Source organism: Pristiophorus japonicus, chromosome 19 (assembly GCF_044704955.1).
Source record: "Pristiophorus japonicus isolate sPriJap1 chromosome 19, sPriJap1.hap1, whole genome shotgun sequence".
Taxonomy (NCBI): Eukaryota; Metazoa; Chordata; class Chondrichthyes; family Pristiophoridae; genus Pristiophorus; species Pristiophorus japonicus.
In genome coordinates, this window is record NC_091995.1 from 423,905 (window position 1) to 443,482 (window position 19,578).

Sequence of the window (19,578 nt, forward strand, 5' to 3'; positions counted from 1 at the left end):
TTTGTACTGGTCCCACCTCCCCCAGAACCGGTCCCAATGTTCCAGGAATTTGAATCCCTCCCTGCTGCACCACTGCTCAAGCCACGTATTAATCTGTGCTATCCTGCGATTCCTACTCTGACTAGCACGTGGCACTGGTAGCAATTGAGCGACACTGAGCCACGAATACCCGCTTACCCCTTTAACGCTGGCTGCTTACCTTGACGTCGATGCCGTGGCCACAGATGTGGGGGCCATTGAGGAACCTTCGAGCTTCTTTCACCATCCGCTTATCCCAGATCTGAGTCAAGAGAGAATTCATCCGTAACAGATATTTATCCCAAGGAGTGACGTACTCAGAACGCAGGAAGGGGGATTACTGACAATGTACATGGGAACAATGGGGCAGGGGTGGAGAGATAACAATATATATATGGGCTGAATATTAGTGGGGGGGGGAGGGGGGGAGATAATATATATGGGGGGAAATGCATGGGAGTTGCGGGATATGGTTGCGTGAGTTGCCATTGGCCTGAACTGTTTAGTATGGAAGAACTCCACAAGACTGAGTACTGTGAGCTAAAACTGATGTGACCTTAGTCTCTAACACAACTCCAGAGTGCCTAAGCAGCATGGCAGGCGACCTTTTATACTCCCTCGCACGAGGTGTGCAGGTGACCCTCGGGCCTCCAACAGTTGCGCCCTCTGGTGGCAAGTATTACACAGTTACAATGTTTACATACATAACATCACCCCCCCCCCCCCCCCCAAAGTCTTTGATACAAATGATTTACAAGTTGAGATGGGTCCGGGTCTCTGGTTGATCGTCTGAGTTCAAACCCTAGTATGGGTGAGTTGGTCGGCCCATTGCTGCACTGCGACACGGCTGGTCTGAGGACTGTTGGGAATGGTGGGTCCATCCTCTTGATTGACAGCGAGGTCGATCGCTGGTTGGGTGTGTGTTAGTGGATCGATGATGGTGATGTCCTCTTCAGGTTGTTCCTGGTTGTCGGTGAACCGCAGTTTGGTCTGATCCAAATGCTTTCTGCATGTTTGTCCATTCAATAGTTTGACTATAAACACTCTATTCCCCTCCTTGGCCAAGACAGTGCCAGTGACCCATTTAGGACCATGACCATAACTCAGGACAAACACAGGGTCGTTTACATCAATGTCACGCGATACAGCCACGCGATCGTGGTCCATGTATTAACGGGTTTCCACGTGATCATTTAGATCCGGGTGGACTAGGGACAGCCTGGTTTTGAGGGCTCTCTTCATTAACAATTCTGCCGGGGGAACCCCGGTGAGTGAGTGGGGTCGCGTCCGGTAGCTGAGTAGAACCTGAGATAACCGGGTCTGCAAGGAGCCCTCCATCACGCGTTTCAAGCTCTGTTTGATAGTTTGGACTGCCCGCTCCGCTTGACCATTGGATGCGGGCTTAAACGGAGCAGACCTGCCATGCTTGATGCCATTGCGGGTCATAAACTTGTTGAATTCCGAGCTGGTGAAACACGGTCCATTGTCACTGACAAGGATGTCGGGGCAAGCCATGGGTGGCAAACATGGCCCGGAGACTTTCAATGGTGGCAGTGGATGTGCTGGATGACCTGATTACACATTCAATCCATTGAGAGTAAGCGTCCACTACAACTAAAAACATCTTTCTGAGAAAGGAGCCAGCAACATCTGCGTGGATCTGGACCATGGTTTGGAGGCAATGACCACAGACTCAGTGGAGTCTCCCTCGGTGCATTGCTCAGTTGTGAGCACGTGTTGCACTGGTGTACACATGACTCTAAGTCCGAGTCAATGCCGGGCCACTAAACATATGACCTGGCTATAGCCTTCATCATGACTATGCCTGGGTGGGTATTGTGTAGGTCACGTATAAACATTTCCCTGCCTTTTTTTGGCAAAACCACGCGATGACCCCATAAGAGACAATCCGACTGGATGGACATTTCATCTTTGCGTCGATGAAACAGCTTAATTTCATCTTGCATTTCCCCGGGAACGGCCGACCAGCTCCCACTGAGGACACAACTCTTTACAAGTGATAGCACAGGATCCTGGCTGGTGCAGGTCCTGATCTGGCGAGCCGTGACGGGTGACCCCCTCGCTCTCAAACGCATCCATGACCAGTAACAAGTCTGCGGGCTGCGCCATTTCCACCCCGGTAGTGGGCAATGGTAGCCGGCTGAGAGCATCGGCAGTTTTCAGTGCCTGGTCTGTGGTGGATAACATAGTCATAGGCGGACAATGTTAGTGCCCATCTTTGGATGTGGGATGAAGCATTGGTGTTTATACATTTGCTTTCTGATCACAGCGAAATGAGCGGCTTGTGGACAGTTTCAAGCTCAAACCGAAGTCCAAATAGGTATTGGTGCATTTTCTTAACCCCATATACACATGCTAATGCCTCTTTCTCAACCATACTGTGGGCTCTTTCAGCCTTAGACAGACTTCTAGATGCATGTGCAACCGGTTGAAGTTTGCCCGATACATTGGTTTGCTGTAACACACAGCCGACCCCGTACGATGATGCATCACAAGCTAGCACTAATCGCTTTCACGGGTCATACAGTACAAGTAACTTATTAGAACAAAGTAGGTTTCCGGCCTTCTCAAAGGCTGTCACTTGAGATTTACCCCAAACCCAGTTGTCACGGTTCCAGCAAAGTGCTTATTCTGGGTAGAAAGTTACCAAAATAGTTGCAGAGTGCCAGGAACGAACGCAGCTCTGTCACATTCTGTGGTCTGGGTACATTCTTGATGGCCTCTGTCTTTGAGTCTGTGGGTCTGATGCCGTCTGCCGCAATCTTTCTCCCAAAAATTTCGACCTCTGGCGTCAGGAAAACACACTTGGAGCGTTTCAGCCTGAGTCCCACTCAGTCTAGTCGACTTAGAACCTCTTCCAGGTTGTGCAGGTGTTCGGTGGTGTCATGACCAGTGATCAGGATGTCGTCTTGAAACACAACGGTGCGTGGAACCGATTTCGGCAGACTCTCCATGTTCCTCCGGAGGCTGGCAGCAGCCGAGCGAATCCCAAAAGGGCACCTGTGGCATAAAACAGTCCCTTGTTGATGCACGTCAATCTTTTCGAGGATTCAGCCAGCTCCTATGTCATGTAGGCTAGAAGGGACGAATGGCCTACTCCTGCACCTATTTTCTATGTTTCTATGTAAGCGGAGGTTAGGTCCAATTTGGTGAATGACTTCCCCCCCCACTAACGTTGCAAACAGGTCATCCGTCTTTGGTAGCGGGTACTGGTCTTGTAACGAGACTCGGTTGAGCGTTACCTTGTAGTCTCCGCAGATTCTGACCATGCCATGGCTTTTCAACACCGGAATAATTGGATTGGCCCACTCGTTGAACTCGACTGGCGATATGATTCCCTCTCGTTGAAGTCTGTCCAGTTCGATCTCGACTTTCTCCCTCATCATATATGGAACCGCTCGAACCTTGTGATGAACGGGGACTAGATGGATCTGCACCTTTGCGCCTGTGAGGTTGCCGATGCCTGGTTCAAATAGCGGCGGACACTTGCTCAGCACTTGGGTACAGGAGGCATCATCCACTAAAGATAGTGCTTTGATGTCGTCCCAGTTCCATCGAATCTTTCCCAGCCAGCTTCTGCTGACTAGTGTTGGGCCATCGCCTGGTACGATCCACAGTGATAAATCAGGCACAGCTCCATCGTACGATCCCTTAACTGCCGCACTGCAAGAGTGCTGTGACTCACCACGTGGCAGAGTCAGCAGAGGATGTTTGTTCTGCGTGGTCCACGCCGGATCAATCAAGAGAGGCAACTCAACCCGAGGCAGAAGTGTATGGGGTACACACCTTCACCACCAAGAGCCCCCCTATCATGCTGAAAGTCAAATTGAACGGTATTCCAGTATCAATGGCGTTGGACACGGGGGCGAGTTAATCAATTATGAGCTCTTTGGTGTAGGTGCGCAGCTTTGTCTGAATCGGGCTCAGTTTGGGCCTTTGTGCCTTGTTGCCCCAGTTTCTCAAAAGCCTTCTGGCTCACAATTGATTAACTCGCCCCCGTGTCCAACTCCATTGATACCGGAATACCGTTCAATTTGACTTTCAGCATGATAGGAGGGCTCTTGGTGATGAAGGTGTGTACCCCATACACTTCTGCCTCGGGTTGAGTTGCCTCTCTTGTTTGTTCTGCGTGATCCACGCCGGATCGATCATCCTCTGCCGACTCTGCCACGTGGTGAGTCGCAGGATTCTTGCACATTCGCTGGAGGCGCCCCAGTGTTTCACAGCCTTTGCACACGTGGTGCTTGAATCGACATTGATGGGCTCGATGATTAGCCCCACAGCACCAACACGGTGCTAATGGTTTGCATTCACTCCCGATGGTGGGCTCTGAGTCATCCTAGGTCTTGCAGCTGCAGACGTGTAGGCCCTGCCATGTACAGTTACTTTATGCACAGTACTTGCCGGTGAGCTTCGATGCTGGGAAGATATCTGTCTGGTATTATTGCTCGTGGATAGGAATGCCTGGGCTATCGCGATGGCCTTGCTCAGGTCCAGGGATTCGGCGGACAGAAGCTTGCGAAGAATGACCTCGTGGCCGATGCCAAGCACGAAAAAGTCCCGCAGCATTTCCCCCAAAAATTCGCAAGCTCGCGCAAGGCGCCTCAGGTCGGCGACATAACTCACCGCGTCCTGGCTCTCGGAGCGGTGGTGGGTGTAGAAGCGATACCTGGCCATTAAGACGCTCTCCTTCAGCTTGAGGTGTTCCCGAACCAGCGTACACAACTCTGTATATGTCTTCTCCGCTGGTTTCTCCGGTGCGAGCAGATTCTTGATGAGGCCGTATATTGTGGACCCACACACGGTGAGGAGAATCGCCCTGCGTGTGATCGCTGTATCGCCCCCATCCAGCTCGTTGGCCACGAAGTACTGGTCGAGACGCTCAACGAAGGCTTCCCAATCATCACCCTCCACAAATCTCTCTAAAATACCAACGGCAGCCATGACCGCGTGAAAGTTCGTCATCTGTTACTCGTCGCCAATTGTTTAGTATGAAAGAACTCCACAAGACTGAGTACTGTGAGCTAAAACTGATGTGACCTTAGTCTCTTTAATACAACTCCAGAGTGCCTAAGCAGCATGGCAGGCAACCTTTTATACTCCCTCGCACGAGGTGTGCAGGTGACCCTTGGGCCTCCAACAGTTGCGCCCTCTGGTGGAAAGTCTTACACAGTTACAATGTTCACATACACAACATGAACGTTATTGGCTGACTGAAATTGTTTCCCAGACCGGCAATCCCTCGATTTTAAACTTCTCAACCTTGTTTTCAAATCCCTCCAGCCCCTACACCCTGCCCTATCCCTGTATCATCCTCCAGCCCCTACACCCCTCCCTATCTCTGTAACCTCCTCCAGCCCTACACCCCTCCCTAAGTTTGTAACCACCTCCAGTCCCTATACCCCTCCCTAACTCTCTAACCTCCTCTAGTCCCTACACCCCTCCCTATCTCTGTAACCTCCTCCAGCCCCCTACAACCCTCCCTACCTCTTTAACCTCCTCCAGACCCTACACCCCTCCCTATCTCTGTAACCTCCTCCAGCCCCTACAACCTTCCCTCTATGTAACCTCCTCCAGCCCCTACACCCCTCCCTATCTCTGTAACCTCCTCCAGCCCTACACCCCTCCCTATCTGTAATCTCCTCCAGCCCCTACACCCCTCCTTATCTCTGTAACCTCCTCCAGCCCCTACAACCTTCCCTCTCTGTAACCTCCTCCAGCCCCTACACCCCTCCCTATCTCTGTAACCTCCTCCAGCCCTACACCCCTCCCTAAGTTTGTAACCACCTCCAGTCCCTATACCCCTCCCTAACTCTCTAACCTCCTCCAGTCCCTACACCCCTCCCTATCTCTGTAACCTCCTCCAGCCCCCTACAACCCTCCCTACCTCTTTAACCTCCTCCAGCCCCTACACCCCTCCCTATCTCTGTAACCTCCTCCAGCCCCCACACCCCTCCCTATCTCTGTAACCTCCTCCAGCCCCGACACCCCTCCCTATCTCTGTAACCTCCTCCAGCCCCCACATCCCTCCCTATCTCTGTAACCTCCTCCAGCCCTACACCCCTCCCTATCTCTGTAACCTCCTCCAGCCCCTACACCCCTCCCTCTCTCTGTAACCCCCTCCAGCCCTACACCCCTCCGAGATCTCTGGCCTCCTTCAAGTCAGGCCTCTTGACCATCCCCGATTTGAATTGCCTTCAGCTGGCTGGGGCCCAAGTTCTGGAATTCCCTCCCTAAACCTCTTTAAGAGACTCCTTAAAACCTACCTCTATGACCAGGCTTTTGGTCACCTAAACAAAGAATTGTATTTATATAGCACCTTTCATGACCACCGGATGTCTCAAAGCGCTTCTCAGCCAATGAAGTACTTTTGGAGTGTAGTCACTGTTGTATTGTGGGAAACGCGGCAGCCAATTTGCGCACAGCAAGCTCCCACACACAGCAATGTGATATTGACCAAATAATGTTTTTTTGTTACGTTGATTGTGGAATAAATATTGGCCTCAGGACACGGGGAGAACTCCCCTGCTCTTCTTCAAAATAGTGACGTGGGATCTTATACATCCACCTGAGAGAGCAGACAGGGCCTCGGTTTAATGTCTCATCCAAGAGACGGCACCTCCGACAGTGCGGCACTCCCTCAGTACTGCCCCTCTGACAGTGCGGCATTCCCTCAGTACTGCCCCTCCGACAGTGCGGCACTCCCTCAGTACTGTCCCTCTGACAGTGCGGCGCTCCCTCAGTACTGACCCTCCGACAGTGCGGCGCTACCTCAGTACTGCCCCTCCGACAGTGCGGTGCTCCCTCAGTACTGCCCCTCCGACAGTGCGGTGCTCCCTCAGCACTGCCCCTCCGACAGTGCGGCACTCCCTCAGTACTGTCCCTCTGACAGTGCGGCGCTCCCTCAGTACTGACCCTCCGACAGTGCGGCGCTACCTCAGTACTGCCCCTCCGACAGTGCGGTGCTCCCTCAGTACTGCCCCTCCGACAGTGCGGTGCTCCCTCAGCACTGCCCCTCCGACAGTGCGGTGCTCCCTCAGTACTGCCCCTCCGACAGTGCGGCGCTCCCTCAGTACTGCCCCTCCGACAGTGCGGCGCTCCCTCAGTACTGCCCCTCCGACAGTGCGGCGCTCCCTCAGTACTGCCCCTCCGACAGTGCGGCGCTCCCTCAGCACTGCCCCTCCGACAGTGAGGCACTCCCTCAGTACTGCCCCTCCGACAGCGCAGTAGGGCGCTCCCTCAGTACTGCCCCTCCGACAGCGCAGTGAGGCACTCCCTCAGTACTGCCCCTCCGACAGCGCAGTAGGGCGCTCCCTCAGTACTGCCCCTCCGACAGCGGAGTAGGGTACTCCCTCAGTACTGCCCCTCCGACAGCGCAGTAGGGCGCTCCCTCAGTACTGCCCCTCCGACAGCGCAGTAGGGCGCTCCCTCAGTACTGCCCCTCCGACAGCGCAGTAGGGCGCTCCCTCAGTACTGCCCCTCCGACAGCGGAGTAGGGCACTCCCTCAGTACTGCCCCTCCGACAGTGCGGTGCTCCCTCAGTACTGCCCCTCCGACAGTGCGGCGCTCCCTCAGTACTGCCCCTCCGACAGTGCGGTGCTCCCTCAGTACTGCCCCTCCGACAGCGCAGTACGGCACTCCCTCAGTACTGCCCCTCCGACAGTGCGGCGCTCCCTCAGTACTGCCCCTCCGACAGCGCAGTAGGGCGCTCCCTCAGTACTGCCCCTCCGACAGCGCAGTACGGCACTCCCTCAGTACTGCCCCTCCGACAGCGCAGTAGGGCGCTCCCTCAGTACTGCCCCTCCGACAGCGCAGTACGGCACTCCCTCAGTACTGCCCCTCCGACAGCGCAGTAGAGCGCTCCCTCAGCTCTGGGAATGCCAGCCTAGATTTACATGCTCGAGTTCCTGGAGTGGGACTTGAACCCACAACCACCAGTGCGTAATATCCCGTTGTGTGGCTCAGTGTTTGAGTGTGAAGGGTGTGGGGACGATTGACGAGCTGAAAGGAGGTGTATAGATGCAAGTTGTCCTTTTGGTGAGGCGTTGCGCTACTCCCGGCGACTGCCTCCGGCGTTCCCGGCACAGCGCGGCGAGCGACGGAAGCCTTCCCCCACGCCGGGAATGCGGCCGGCCCCTACCTTGATGGAGTTATCCCAGCCGCCGGTCAGGAAGACGTGGCTGTGGTCCGGGTGGAAGCGGAGGGCGAAGATTCGGCGGGAGTGTCCGCTGGTCAGCGTCAGGCCCTCGCCAGTCTTCAGGTCCGGGGCTTCGATTACCGTGGCTATCTGTGGGGAAAGCGCACGGGAGGCCCAGGGTCAGTCTGGGCCAAGGAAGAGAGAGACGGGGACATAACATCACGCTTCCGTGCTCGCCGTCCGCTCATTCCACCTGGGCGCAATGTGGTGGGAACCCTGCCGGGGGAGCGCAGAAAGCAGAACGATCGCGGCACTGCTCAGTCTCCGTCTCATCAATAGCTCAGGCGCTACCTGACAATCGACAAACTATATCCCTGACCTCGATGAAGGGACCAAGTATACAAGGTTACTGCACAAGATAAAAGTTCAGGGGTTGGGGGTAATATATTAGCATGGATAGAGGATTGGCTAACTAACAGAAAACAGAGAGTCGGGATAAATGGTTCATTCTCGGGTTGGCAAACTGTAACTAGTGGGGTGCCGCAGGGATCAGTGCTGGGACCCCAACTATTTACAATCTATATTAACGACTTGGAAGAAGGGACTGAGTGTAACGTAGCCAAGTTTGCTGATGATACAAAGATGGGAGGAAAAGCAATGTGTGAGGAGGACACAAAAAATCTGCAAAAGGACATAGACAGGCTCAGTGAGTGGGCAAAAATTTGGCAGATGGAGTATAATGTTGGAAAGTGTGAGGTCATGCACTTTGGCAGAAAAAAATCAAAGAGCAAGTTATTATTTAAATGGAGAAAGATTGCAAAGTGCCGCAGTACAGCGGGACCTGGGGGTACTTGTGCATGAAACACAAAAGGTTAGTATGCAGGTACAGCAAGTGATCAGGAAGGCCAATGGAATCTTGGCCTTTATTGCAAAGGGGATGGAGTATAAAAGAAGGGAAGTCTTGCTACAGTTATACAGGGTATTGGTGAGGCCACACCTGGAGTACTGCGTGCAGTTTTGGTTTCCGTATTTACGAAAGGATATACTTGCTTTGGAGGCAGTTCAGAGAAGGTTCACTCGGTTGATTCCGGGGATGAGGGGTTGACTTATGAGGAAAGGTTGAGTAGGTTGGGCCTCTACTCATTGGAATTCAGAAGAATGAGAGGTGATCTTATCGAAACGTATAAGATTATGAGGGGGCTTGACAAAGTGGATGCAGAGAGGATGTTTCCACTGATGGGGGAGACTAGAACTAGGGGGCATGGTCTTAGAATAAGGGGCCGCCCATTTAAAACTGAGATGAGGAGGAATTTCTTCCCTCAGAGGGTTGTAAATCTGTGGAATTCGCTGCCCCAGAGAGCTGTGGAAGCCGGGACATTGAATATATTTAAGACAGAGATAGACAGTTTCTTAACCGATAAGGGAATAAGGGGTTATGGGGAGCGAGCAGGGAAGTGGAGCCGAGTCCATGATCGGATCAGACATGATGGTATTAAATGGCGGAGCAGGCTCGAGGGGCCGTATGGCCGACTCCTGCTCCTATTTCTGATGTTCTTATGTGCCAATTTCCAACAAAAAGCCTGTGACCTAAAGAACAGATGGTGGGTTGAGAAAGCGCAGGAGATCCAGCAACTAGCCACCAACTACGACGTGCGAGGATTCTCCAGGATGATCAGGGCTGGGAACTCCACATCCAGGGGTATTCAACATCCAGGGGTATTCAACATCCAGGGGTATTTAACATCCAGGGGTATTCAACATCCAGGGGTATTCAACATCCAGGGGTATTCAACATCCAGGGGTATTCAACATCCAGGGGTATTCAACATCCAGGGGTATTCAACATTCAGGAAGGATAGAATAAAGGGAAAAGGAGGTGGGGTAGCATTGTTGGTTAAAGATGAGATTAATGTAATAGTTCGGAAGGACATTAGCTTGGATGATGTGGAATCTATATGGGTAGAGCTGCAGAACACTAAAGGACAAAAAACGTTAGTGGGAGTTGTGTACAGACCTCCAAACAGTAGTAGTGATGTTGGGGAGGGCATCAAACAGGAAATTAGGAGTGCGTGCAATAAAGGTGCAGCAGTTATAATGGGTGACTTTAATATGCACATAGATTGGGCTAGCCAAACTGGAAGCAATACGGTGGAGGAGGATTTCCTGGAATGCATAAGGGATGGTTTTCTAGACCAATATGTCGAGGAACCAACTAGGGGGGAGGCCATCTTAGACTGGGTGTTGTGTAATGAGAGAGGATTAATTAGTAATCTCGTTGTGCGAGGCCCCTTGGGGAAGAGTGACCATAATATGGTGGAATTCTGCATTAGGATGGAGAATGAAACAGTTAATTCAGAGACCATGGTCCAGAACTTAAAGAAGGGTAACTTTGAAGGTATGAGGCGTGAATTGGCTAGGATAGATTGGCTAATGATACTTAAGGGGTTGACTGTGGATGGGCAATGGCAGACATTTAGAGACCGCATGGATGAATTACAACAATTGTACATTCCTGTCTGGCGTAAAAATAAAAAAGGGAAGGTGGCTCAACCGTGGCTATCAAGGGAAATCAGGGATAGTATTAAAGCCAAGGAAGTGGCATACAAATTGGCCAGAAATAGCAGCGAACCTGGGGACTGGGAGAAATTTAGAACTCAGCAGAGGAGGACAAACGGTTTGATTAGGGCAGGGAAAATGGAGTACGAGAAGAAGCTTGCAGGGAACATTAAGGCGGATTGCAAAAGTTTCTATAGGTATGTAAAGAGAAAAAGGTTAGTAAAGACAAACGTAGGTCCCCTGCAGTCAGAATCAGGGGAAGTCATAACGGGGAACAAAGAAATGGCGGACCAATTGAACAAGTACTTTGGTTCGGTATTCACTAAGGAGGACACAAACAACCTTCCGGATATAAAAGTGGTCTGAGGGTCTATTAAGGAGGAGGAACTGAGGGAAATCTTTATTAGTCGGGAAATTGTGTTGGGGAAATTGATGGGATTGAAGGCCGATAAATCCCCAGGGCCTGATGGACTGCATCCCAGAGTACTTAAGGAGGTGGCCTTGGAAATAGCGGATGCATTGACAGTCATTTTCCAACATTCCATTGACTCTGGATCAGTTCCTATCGAGTGGAGGGTAGCCAATGTAACCCCACTTTTTAAAAAAGGAGGGAGAGAGAAAGCAGGGAATTATAGACCGGTCAGCCTGACCTCAGTAGTGGGTAAAATGATGGAATCAATTATTAAAGATGTCATAGCAGCGCATTTGGAAAATGGTGACATGATAGGTCCAAGTCAGCATGGATTTGTGAAAGGGAGATCATGCTTGACAAATCTTCTGGAATTTTTTGAGGATGTTTCCAATAAAGTGGACAAAGGAGTACCAGTTGATGTGGTATATTTGGACTTTCAGAAGGCTTTCGACAAGGTCCCGCACAGGAGATTAATGTGCAAAGTTAAAGCACATGGGATTGGGGGTAGTGTGCTGACGTGGATTGAGAACTGGTTGCCAGACAGGAAGCAAAGAGTAGGAGTAAATGGGTACTTTTCGGAATGGCAGGCAGTGACTAGTGGGGTACCGCAGGGTTCTGTGCTGGGGCCCCAGCTGTTTACATTGTACATTAATGATTTAGACGAGGGGATTAAATGTAGTATCTCCAAATTTGCGGATGACACTAAGTTGGGTGGCAGTGTGAGCTGCGAGGAGGATGCTATGAGGCTACAGAGTGACTTGGATAGGTTAGGTGAGTGGGCAAATGCGTGGCAGATGAAGTATAATGTGGATAAATGTGAGGTTATCCACTTTGGTGGTAAAAACAGAGAGACAGACTATTATCTGAATGGTGACAGATTAGGAAAAGGGAAGGTGCAACGAGATCTGGGTGTCATGGTACATCAGTCATTGAAGGTTGGCATGCAGGTACAGCAGGCGGTTAAGAAAGCAAATGGCATGTTGGCCTTCATAGTGAGGGGATTTGAGTACAGGGGCAGGGAGGTGTTGCTACAGTTGTACAGGGCCTTGGTGAGGCCACACCTGGAGTATTGTGTACAGTTTTGGTCTCCTAACTTGAGGAAGGACATTCTTGCTATTGAGGGAGTGCAGCGAAGATTCACCAGACTGATTCCCGGGATGGTGGGACTGACCTATCAAGAAAGACTGGATCAACTGGGCTTGTATTCACTGGAGTTCAGAAGAGTGAGAGGGGACCTCATAGAAACGTTTAAAATTCTGACGGGTTTGGACAGGTTGGATGCAGGAAGAATGTTCCCAATGTTGGGGAAGTCCAGAACCAGGGGTCACAGTCTGAGGATAAGGGGTAAGCCATTTAGGACCGAGATGAGGAGAAACTTCTTCACCCAGAGAGTGGTGAACCTGTGGAATTCTCTACCACAGAAAGTAGTTGAGGCCAATTCACTAAATATATTCAAAAGGGAGTTAGATGAAGTCCTTACTACTCGGGGGATCAAGGGGTATGGCGAGAAAGCAGGAAGGGGGTACTGAAGTTTCATGTTCAGCCATGAACTCATTGAATGGCGGTGCAGGCTAGAAGGGCTGAATGGCCTGCTCCTGCACCTATTTTCTATGTTTCTATGTTTCAGCACAGTCAGGACCACCTACGGCCCAAGCACCCAAAGCCCCACCCCACAACGGGCCAAGAACAGGGAGATACTCAAGGACACCGAGGCAGTCGGGGCCTGCTGGAAGGAGCACTTCGAGGATCTCCTCAACCGAGACGCTGTCTTCGACGCGAGTGTCCTGGACTCCATCGCACAGCATGCTACCCGTCACCACCTCGGCACAACCCCAGCCCGGCACGAGGTAGAAAAGGCCATCCGTCAGCTGAAGAACAACAAGGCCTCAGGAGCAGAAGGAATCCCCGCTGAAGCACTAAAGCATAGCGGAGAAGTACTCTTGGCCTGAATTCACGACCTCATCTCTCTGATCTGGAGGGAGGAGAGCATGCTGGGGGATCTCAGAGACGCCCGTAATCGTGACCATCTTCAAGAAAGGGGACAAGTCCGACTGCGGTAATTACAGAGGCATTTCCCTGCTATCTGCCACAGATTGGCCACAGAGTTAACTCCTTCCACTGATCATTGCAGGCAGTCCCTCGGGATCGAGGAAGACTTGCTTCCACTCTAAAAGTGAGTTCTCAGGTGACTGAACAGTCCAATACGAGAACCACAGTCCCTGTCACAGGTGGGACAGATAGTCAGTGGAGGAAAGGGGAGGGTGGGACTGGCTTGCCGCACGCTCCTTCCGCTGCAGAGGGCCAGTAGTTACATTGGGGTTGTGGACAGAGGGATAGCCTGGGAGGACAGACGCACCAACGTTAGCATCCTCGACCAGGCCAACATCCCCAGCATCGAAGCACTGACCACACTCGACCAGCTCCGCTGGGCAGGGCCACATTGTCCGCATGTCAGACACGAGACTCCCAAAGCAAGCGCTCTACTCGGAACCCCTTCACGGCAAACGAGCCAAAGGTGGGCAGAGGAAACGTTACAGGGACACCCTCAAAGCCTCCCTGATAAAGTGCAACATCCCCACCGACACCTGGGAGTCCCTGGCCAAAGACCACCCTAAGTGGAGGAAGTGCATCCGGGAGGGCGCTGAGCACCTCGAGTCTCGTCGCCGAGAGCATGCAGAAACCAAGCGCAGGCAGCGGAAGGAGCGTGCGGCAAACCAGTCCCACCCTCCCCTTCCCCCAACCACTGTCTGTCCCACCTGTGACAGGGACTGTGGTTCCCGTATTGGACGGTTCAGCCACCTGAGGACTCATGTTAAGAGTGGAAGCAAGTCTTCCTCGATCCCGAGGGACGGCCTGTGATGATGGTGGGCTGCTTGACCCCAGTGCTGCGAGATTTAGCTCCCTAACCTCGACAACCCTGAGCCACAGGCCCTGGGCCTCCTGACCGGCTCCTCGATGAGGAGCGGAGGAACGGCGGCGGCCTGATATGAAAGCGCACAGAAGACGCAAGGTCGCCCCCTTCCCCCCTATACCCCCCCTCCACCCTCCACAGGCACAGCCCAGTCCCACCTGGTTGGTTCTGCTGTCGTATAACCGGATGTGGCGATCCTTCCCGGCCGTGGCGTATACACCCCCGTCAGAGCAGAAATCCAGAGCGTGAATCTCATTGTCCTCCTCTGGGGAAAGATGTGACACAGGACACACGCCGTGAACACAAGGCACTCATTGCACACTGGCTATCTCAACCCATCGTTACAGCCTTTCCTCACTCAACATCCACTGCAACAATCTCACACCATCGCCTCTGCTCCCCATTCTTTCTGACCGCATCTAATAAGATCATCAGAAATAGGAGCAGGAGCAGGCCATACGGCCCCTCGAGCCTGCTCCGCCATTTAATACGACCATGGCTGATCCCATCATGGACTCAGCTCCACTTCCCTGCCCGTTCCCCGTAACCCTTCACTCCCTTATCGTTCAAAAATCTGTCCATCTCCACCTTCAATGTCCCGGCTTCCACAGCTCTCTGAGGCAGAGAATTCCACAGGTTTACAACCCTCTGAGAGAAGAAATTCCTCCTCATCTCAGTTTTAAATGGGCGGCCCCTTATTCTAAGACCATGCCCCCTAGTTCTAGTCTCCCCCATCAGTGGAAATATACCCTCTGCGTCCACCTTGTCAAGCCCCCTCATAATCTGATACGTTTCGATAAGATCACCTCTCATTCTTCGGAGCTGTAATAATTTTAACCCCTCACGGATGCTGAAGCAGTACCCAGTGGCGTTGTCAGGCCAGAGACAAGCACTGTCACACTGTACCCTTGATCCCAGCGACCTGACGTCCGGTCTCTGTGTTGTAGACGGAGATGATCCCATCAGCCCCAGCAGCCACGAGGAAGTTGGCGTATTTGGGATAGTAGCCCATGGCGGTGACAGCTTCCCGGTTCCGGTGTCCCGCAAACAGTTCGGAAGTAAGTTTTCCCGTCTCCGCATTCAGTATCTGACAGGAGAGAGGGAGGGAGGAGGAAGGCAGGGGGAAATTAGACACATCCGCCAAACAAATATGTCGACTGAAGTGGAGCTGTCAAGCTCTGTTATAATTAAAGGGTTAAGAATAGATCTCGGAACTGAAGCACCGTGACATCGGCTTTTGTCGTGGCCAACTTTCTAAAGGTGTTGAAAGGGAAATAACACGACAGAATGATTTATTGATATAAGCTGCGTAACCCGAGGACAATTACAGGAAGCCCAACTGTTGAACACAGGAAGCCCAGAGGGGCAGCTAAACAGGGCAAGGGGTCAAATGTGACACATTGGAAAAGCTCCACCTGGTCAAGGCAAGAGAGATAAAATAACATTCCAAATGTGCTAATGAACCTTTGGGACACAGTGAGGTTTCTGGAAACGTACTGGGGATAGGAGTGGTCAGGCTTTGAGTGACAGGGGTTTTGACCATTCAAATCAATGAATGTCTCATGTATTGAATGCCGGCCATTATAGGCCGAGGAACTGTATAAAAACCCTGTGTGTTCTTTGTTCAGGGAGAGCGAGTGAGGACAACTCAGCAACAGGTCGACGCAACTCTCCCCAGTCAGTAATTAATGACGACTTGAATCTTCGAAGTGTTGAGTGTTAATTGTCAATACTCCACGACACAGACAAGCAGCTGTCAAAGGCCAAAGCAGACTGTCTCCGTTAGATAGGGAGAGGCTGCAGGGTGAGGTAAGGCAGCAAGTGATCGCAGAGGGTGTGGGTAATGATGCCAATCGCAGAATGAAACTGGGCCTGTTCACCTGAGCAATGCTCAATGCTGATCCACATCACATCTTCAAAATACTCTCGAAACCATATATACACGGGCATATATATCAAGGTCGTTTCATTTCATTCCCCGGTCCCTGCCCAATTACCCTGCCCCCTCGCCCTGTACAACTCCCCTGCCCCCTCGCCCTGTACAATTCCCCTACCCCCTCGCCCTGTCCAACTCCCCGGCCGCCTCGCCCTGACTAATTCCCCTGCCCCCTCACCCTGTCCAATTCCCCTGCCCCCTCACCCTGTACAATTCCCCTGCCCCCTCGTCCTGTACAATTACCCTGCCCCCTCACCCTGTACAATTCCCCTGCCCCGTTGCCCTGTACAATTCCCCTGCCCCCTTGCCCTGTCCAATTACCCTGCCCCCTTGCCTTGTACAATTCCCCTGCCCCCTTGCCCTGCCCCGTTGCCCTGTACAATTCCCCTGCCCCCTTGCCCTGCCCCATTGCCCTGTACAATTCCCCTGCCCCCTTGCCCTGCCCGCTTGCCCTGCCCCATTGCCCTGTACAATTCCCCTGCCCCCTTGCCCTGCCCGCTTGCCCTGCCCCGTTGCCCTGTACAATTCCCCTGCCCCCTTGCCCTGCCCCCCTGCCCCATTGCCCTGTACAATTCCCCTGCCCCCTTGCCCTGCCCACATCGCCCATACCTGAATGGCTCCATTGCCAAAGCCGACAGCCAGGTGCTGTGTGTCGGGGGAGAAGCGCAGGCTGTAAATACCGCACGGGTCCTTGTTGAGGAAGACCCGCTGTCTCACACACAGCTCGGTGTGAGCCTCCCGGCCCGGCTGGTTTTCCGCGTTGACCCCCAACTCTTCAGCTGCCGAGATGGCGTCCTCCAGCTTCCGACGGGCCATCTCGGACGGAGGCAGTCACTCCATCGAGGAGGCCTAGTGTTTGGGGGGGAAACGGCAGGGAGTCTAACTATTGTGCTACAATTAGCAACACCTTTTCCTGAGGTACCCAAAGGGATGCAAAGCTGCGGGGGGGGGGCGAGGTATCGCAGCAGCAGTTGTTACCATCAAGTCTGAAGGAAAATATAGAGGGGGAGTAAGCTGTCCATTTCTCAGTCTCTCTTAGCTAGTTCGAGGCAGGCTGTGAGCCTGCCTTCCCTCTTGGGGCAGATCCCGGCTGTATTCGAGGTGCAGACACTGCCGCAGAACCAAGGGCTGTTCCATTTCCTCCCCTGGCTGATGTGTCCAGAACCAGGGGTCGCAGTCCCAGGATAAGGGCTCAGCCATTTAGGACTGAGAAGAGGAGAAATGTCTTCACTCAGAGGGTGGTGCAGCTATGAAATTCTTTGGTTTATTTGTTCCGGGATGTGGGCGTCGCTGGCAAGGCCGGCATTTATTGCCCGTCCCTAAGTGCCCCTCTAGCTGGTGGTGAGCCGCCGCCTTGAACCACAGGGGCAGCGATTGCACACCGTCCCATATCGGCCAGACCGGGTAAGGGCGGTGGATTGGTGAACCAGTTGGGTTTTTACCACAATCCGGCAGTTTAACGGTCACCATGACTGATACAGGGGACTAGCTTCTTATTCCGGATTTATTTAATGGAGTGAGTTTAAATTCCCCAGCTGCCGTGGTGGGATTATGGAGTGGAGTCCCAGGATCAGGGGTCCTACACCACGACCACTCTGCGACCGTACCTCCGTCGTCACACACATTACTTTTAGCTCACCGCTGATGTGTTGGAATAATAATCCTGCTCGGTACCAGAGGGACCGCTGGCTCTGACATTTGGTGCACGTGCTCGGCCTACACACTCTCCACCCCAAAGGGCTGGGGAGCCTCAGTCGTTGAGTATATTCAAGAGACTTTTGGGGACTAAGGGAACTGAGGGACATGGAGAGGGGTGAGGGAGAGAGGGGGGAGAGGAGGGAGGGAGGGAGAGGGGGGAGGGAGAGGGGGGGGGAGAGGGGGGAGGGAGGGAGAGGGGGGAGGGAGAGGGGGAGGGAGAGGGGGTGAGGGAGAGGAGGGAAGGGAGAGGGAGAGGGGGGAGGGAGAGAAGGGGGAGGGAGAGGGGGTGAGGGAGAGGGGGGAGGGAGAGGGGGGGGGGGAGAAGAGGGGTTGAGGGAGAGGGGGGAGGGAGAGGGGGAGGGAGAGGGGGTGAGGGAGAGGAGAGAAGGGAGAGGGAGAGGGGGGAGGGAGAGGGGGTGAGGGAGAGGGGGGGGGGAAGGGGGGAGTGACCGGGGGGAGGGAGAGGGGGGGGTAGAGGGGGTGAGGGAGAGGGGGTGAGGGAGAGGGGGGGGGGGGGAGAGGGGGGAGTGACCAGGGGGAGGGGGGGGAGGGAGAGGGGGGGGAGAGGGGGGAGGGAGAGGGGGTGAGGGAGAGGGGGTGAGGGAGAGGGGGGAGGGAGAGGGGGGAGTGAGAGGGGGGAGGGAGAGGGGGGAGGGATAGGGGGTGAGGGAGAGGGGGGAAGGGAGAGGGAGAGGGGGGAAGGGAGAGGGAGAGGGGGGAGGGAGAGGGGGGGGGAAAGGGGGGAGTGACCGGGGGGGAGGGAGAGGGGTGGAGGGAGAGGGGGGGGGGAGAGGGGGTGAGGGAGAGGGGGTGAGGGAGAGGAGGGGGGAGTGACCGGGGGGAGGGAGATGGGGGGAGGGAGGGGTGGGGAGAGGGGGGAGGGAGAGGGGGGGGAAGAGGGGGGAGGGAGAGGGGGGGTGGGGAGGGAGAGGGGGTGAGGGAGAGGGGGGGGGGAGAGGGGGGGAGTGACCAGGGAGAGGGAGGGGGGGGGGGGAGTGACCGGGGGGGGAGTGACCGGGGGGAGGGAGAGGGGGGGAGTGACCGGGGGGAGGGAGAGGGGGGGAGGGAGAGGGGTGAGGGAGAGGAGGGGAGGGAGAGGGTGGAGTGACCAGTGGGAGAGGGAGAGGGGTGGGGACTGACCAGGGGAAGAGAGGGGGGGGGAGTGACCGGGGAGAGGGAGGGGGGGGTGGGAGAGGGGGAAAGACCGGGGGGAGGGAGAGGGGGAGTGACCGGGGGGAGAGTGACCAGGGGGAGAGAGGGGGAGTGACCGGGGGGAGAGAAGGGGAGAGTGACCAGGGGGAGGGAGAGGGGGAGTGACCGGGGAGAGGGAGAGGGGGAGTGACCGGGGGGAGAGTGACCGGGGGGAGAGAGGGAGGCAGTGACCGGGGGGAGAGGGGGGAGAGTGACCGGGGGGAGGGAGAGGGGGAGAGTGACCGGGGAGAGGGAGAGGGGGAGTGACTGGCGGGAGAGTGACCGGGGTGAGAGGGGGGAGAATGACCGGGGGGAGGGAGAGGGGGAGTGACCGGGTGATGGGGGAGAGGGGGGCGGAGTGACCAGGGAGAGGGAGAGGGGGAGTGACCGGGGGGAGAGTGACCAGGGGGAGTGACCGGGGGGAGAGAGGGGGAGAGTGACCGGGGGGAGAGAGGGGGAGAGTGACCGGGGGGAGGGAGAGGGGGAGTGACCGGGGAGAGGGAGAGGGGGAGTGACCGGGGGGAGAGTGACCGGGGGGAGAGAGGGGGAGTGACCGGGGGGAGAGAGGGGGAGAGTGACCGGGGGGACAGGGGGGAGAGTGACCGGGGGGAGGGAGAGGAGGAGTGACCGGGGGGAGAGAGGGGGAGAGTGACCGGGGGAGTGACCGGGGGGAGACAGGGGGAGAGTGACCGGGGGGC

The 19,578-nt window shown here is 54.6% G+C and overlaps 1 protein-coding gene across 1 annotated transcript in view; it reads right to left on the minus strand.

Annotated features, from left to right (window-relative positions):
• Positions 1–19,578, minus strand: part of LOC139230322 (uncharacterized WD repeat-containing protein all2124-like) — a 34,371-nt gene that overhangs the window by 12,874 nt on the left and 1,919 nt on the right. The window contains exons 2-6 of the mRNA XM_070862149.1: positions 16,601–16,840; positions 14,962–15,142; positions 14,214–14,320; positions 8,180–8,326; positions 200–280 (exon numbers count right to left, since the gene is read on the minus strand). Coding sequence (XP_070718250.1) covers positions 200–280; positions 8,180–8,326; positions 14,214–14,320; positions 14,962–15,142; positions 16,601–16,807 — 723 coding nt within the window. The 5' untranslated portion in view covers positions 16,808–16,840. The remainder of the gene's footprint in view (positions 1–199; positions 281–8,179; positions 8,327–14,213; positions 14,321–14,961; positions 15,143–16,600; positions 16,841–19,578) is intronic.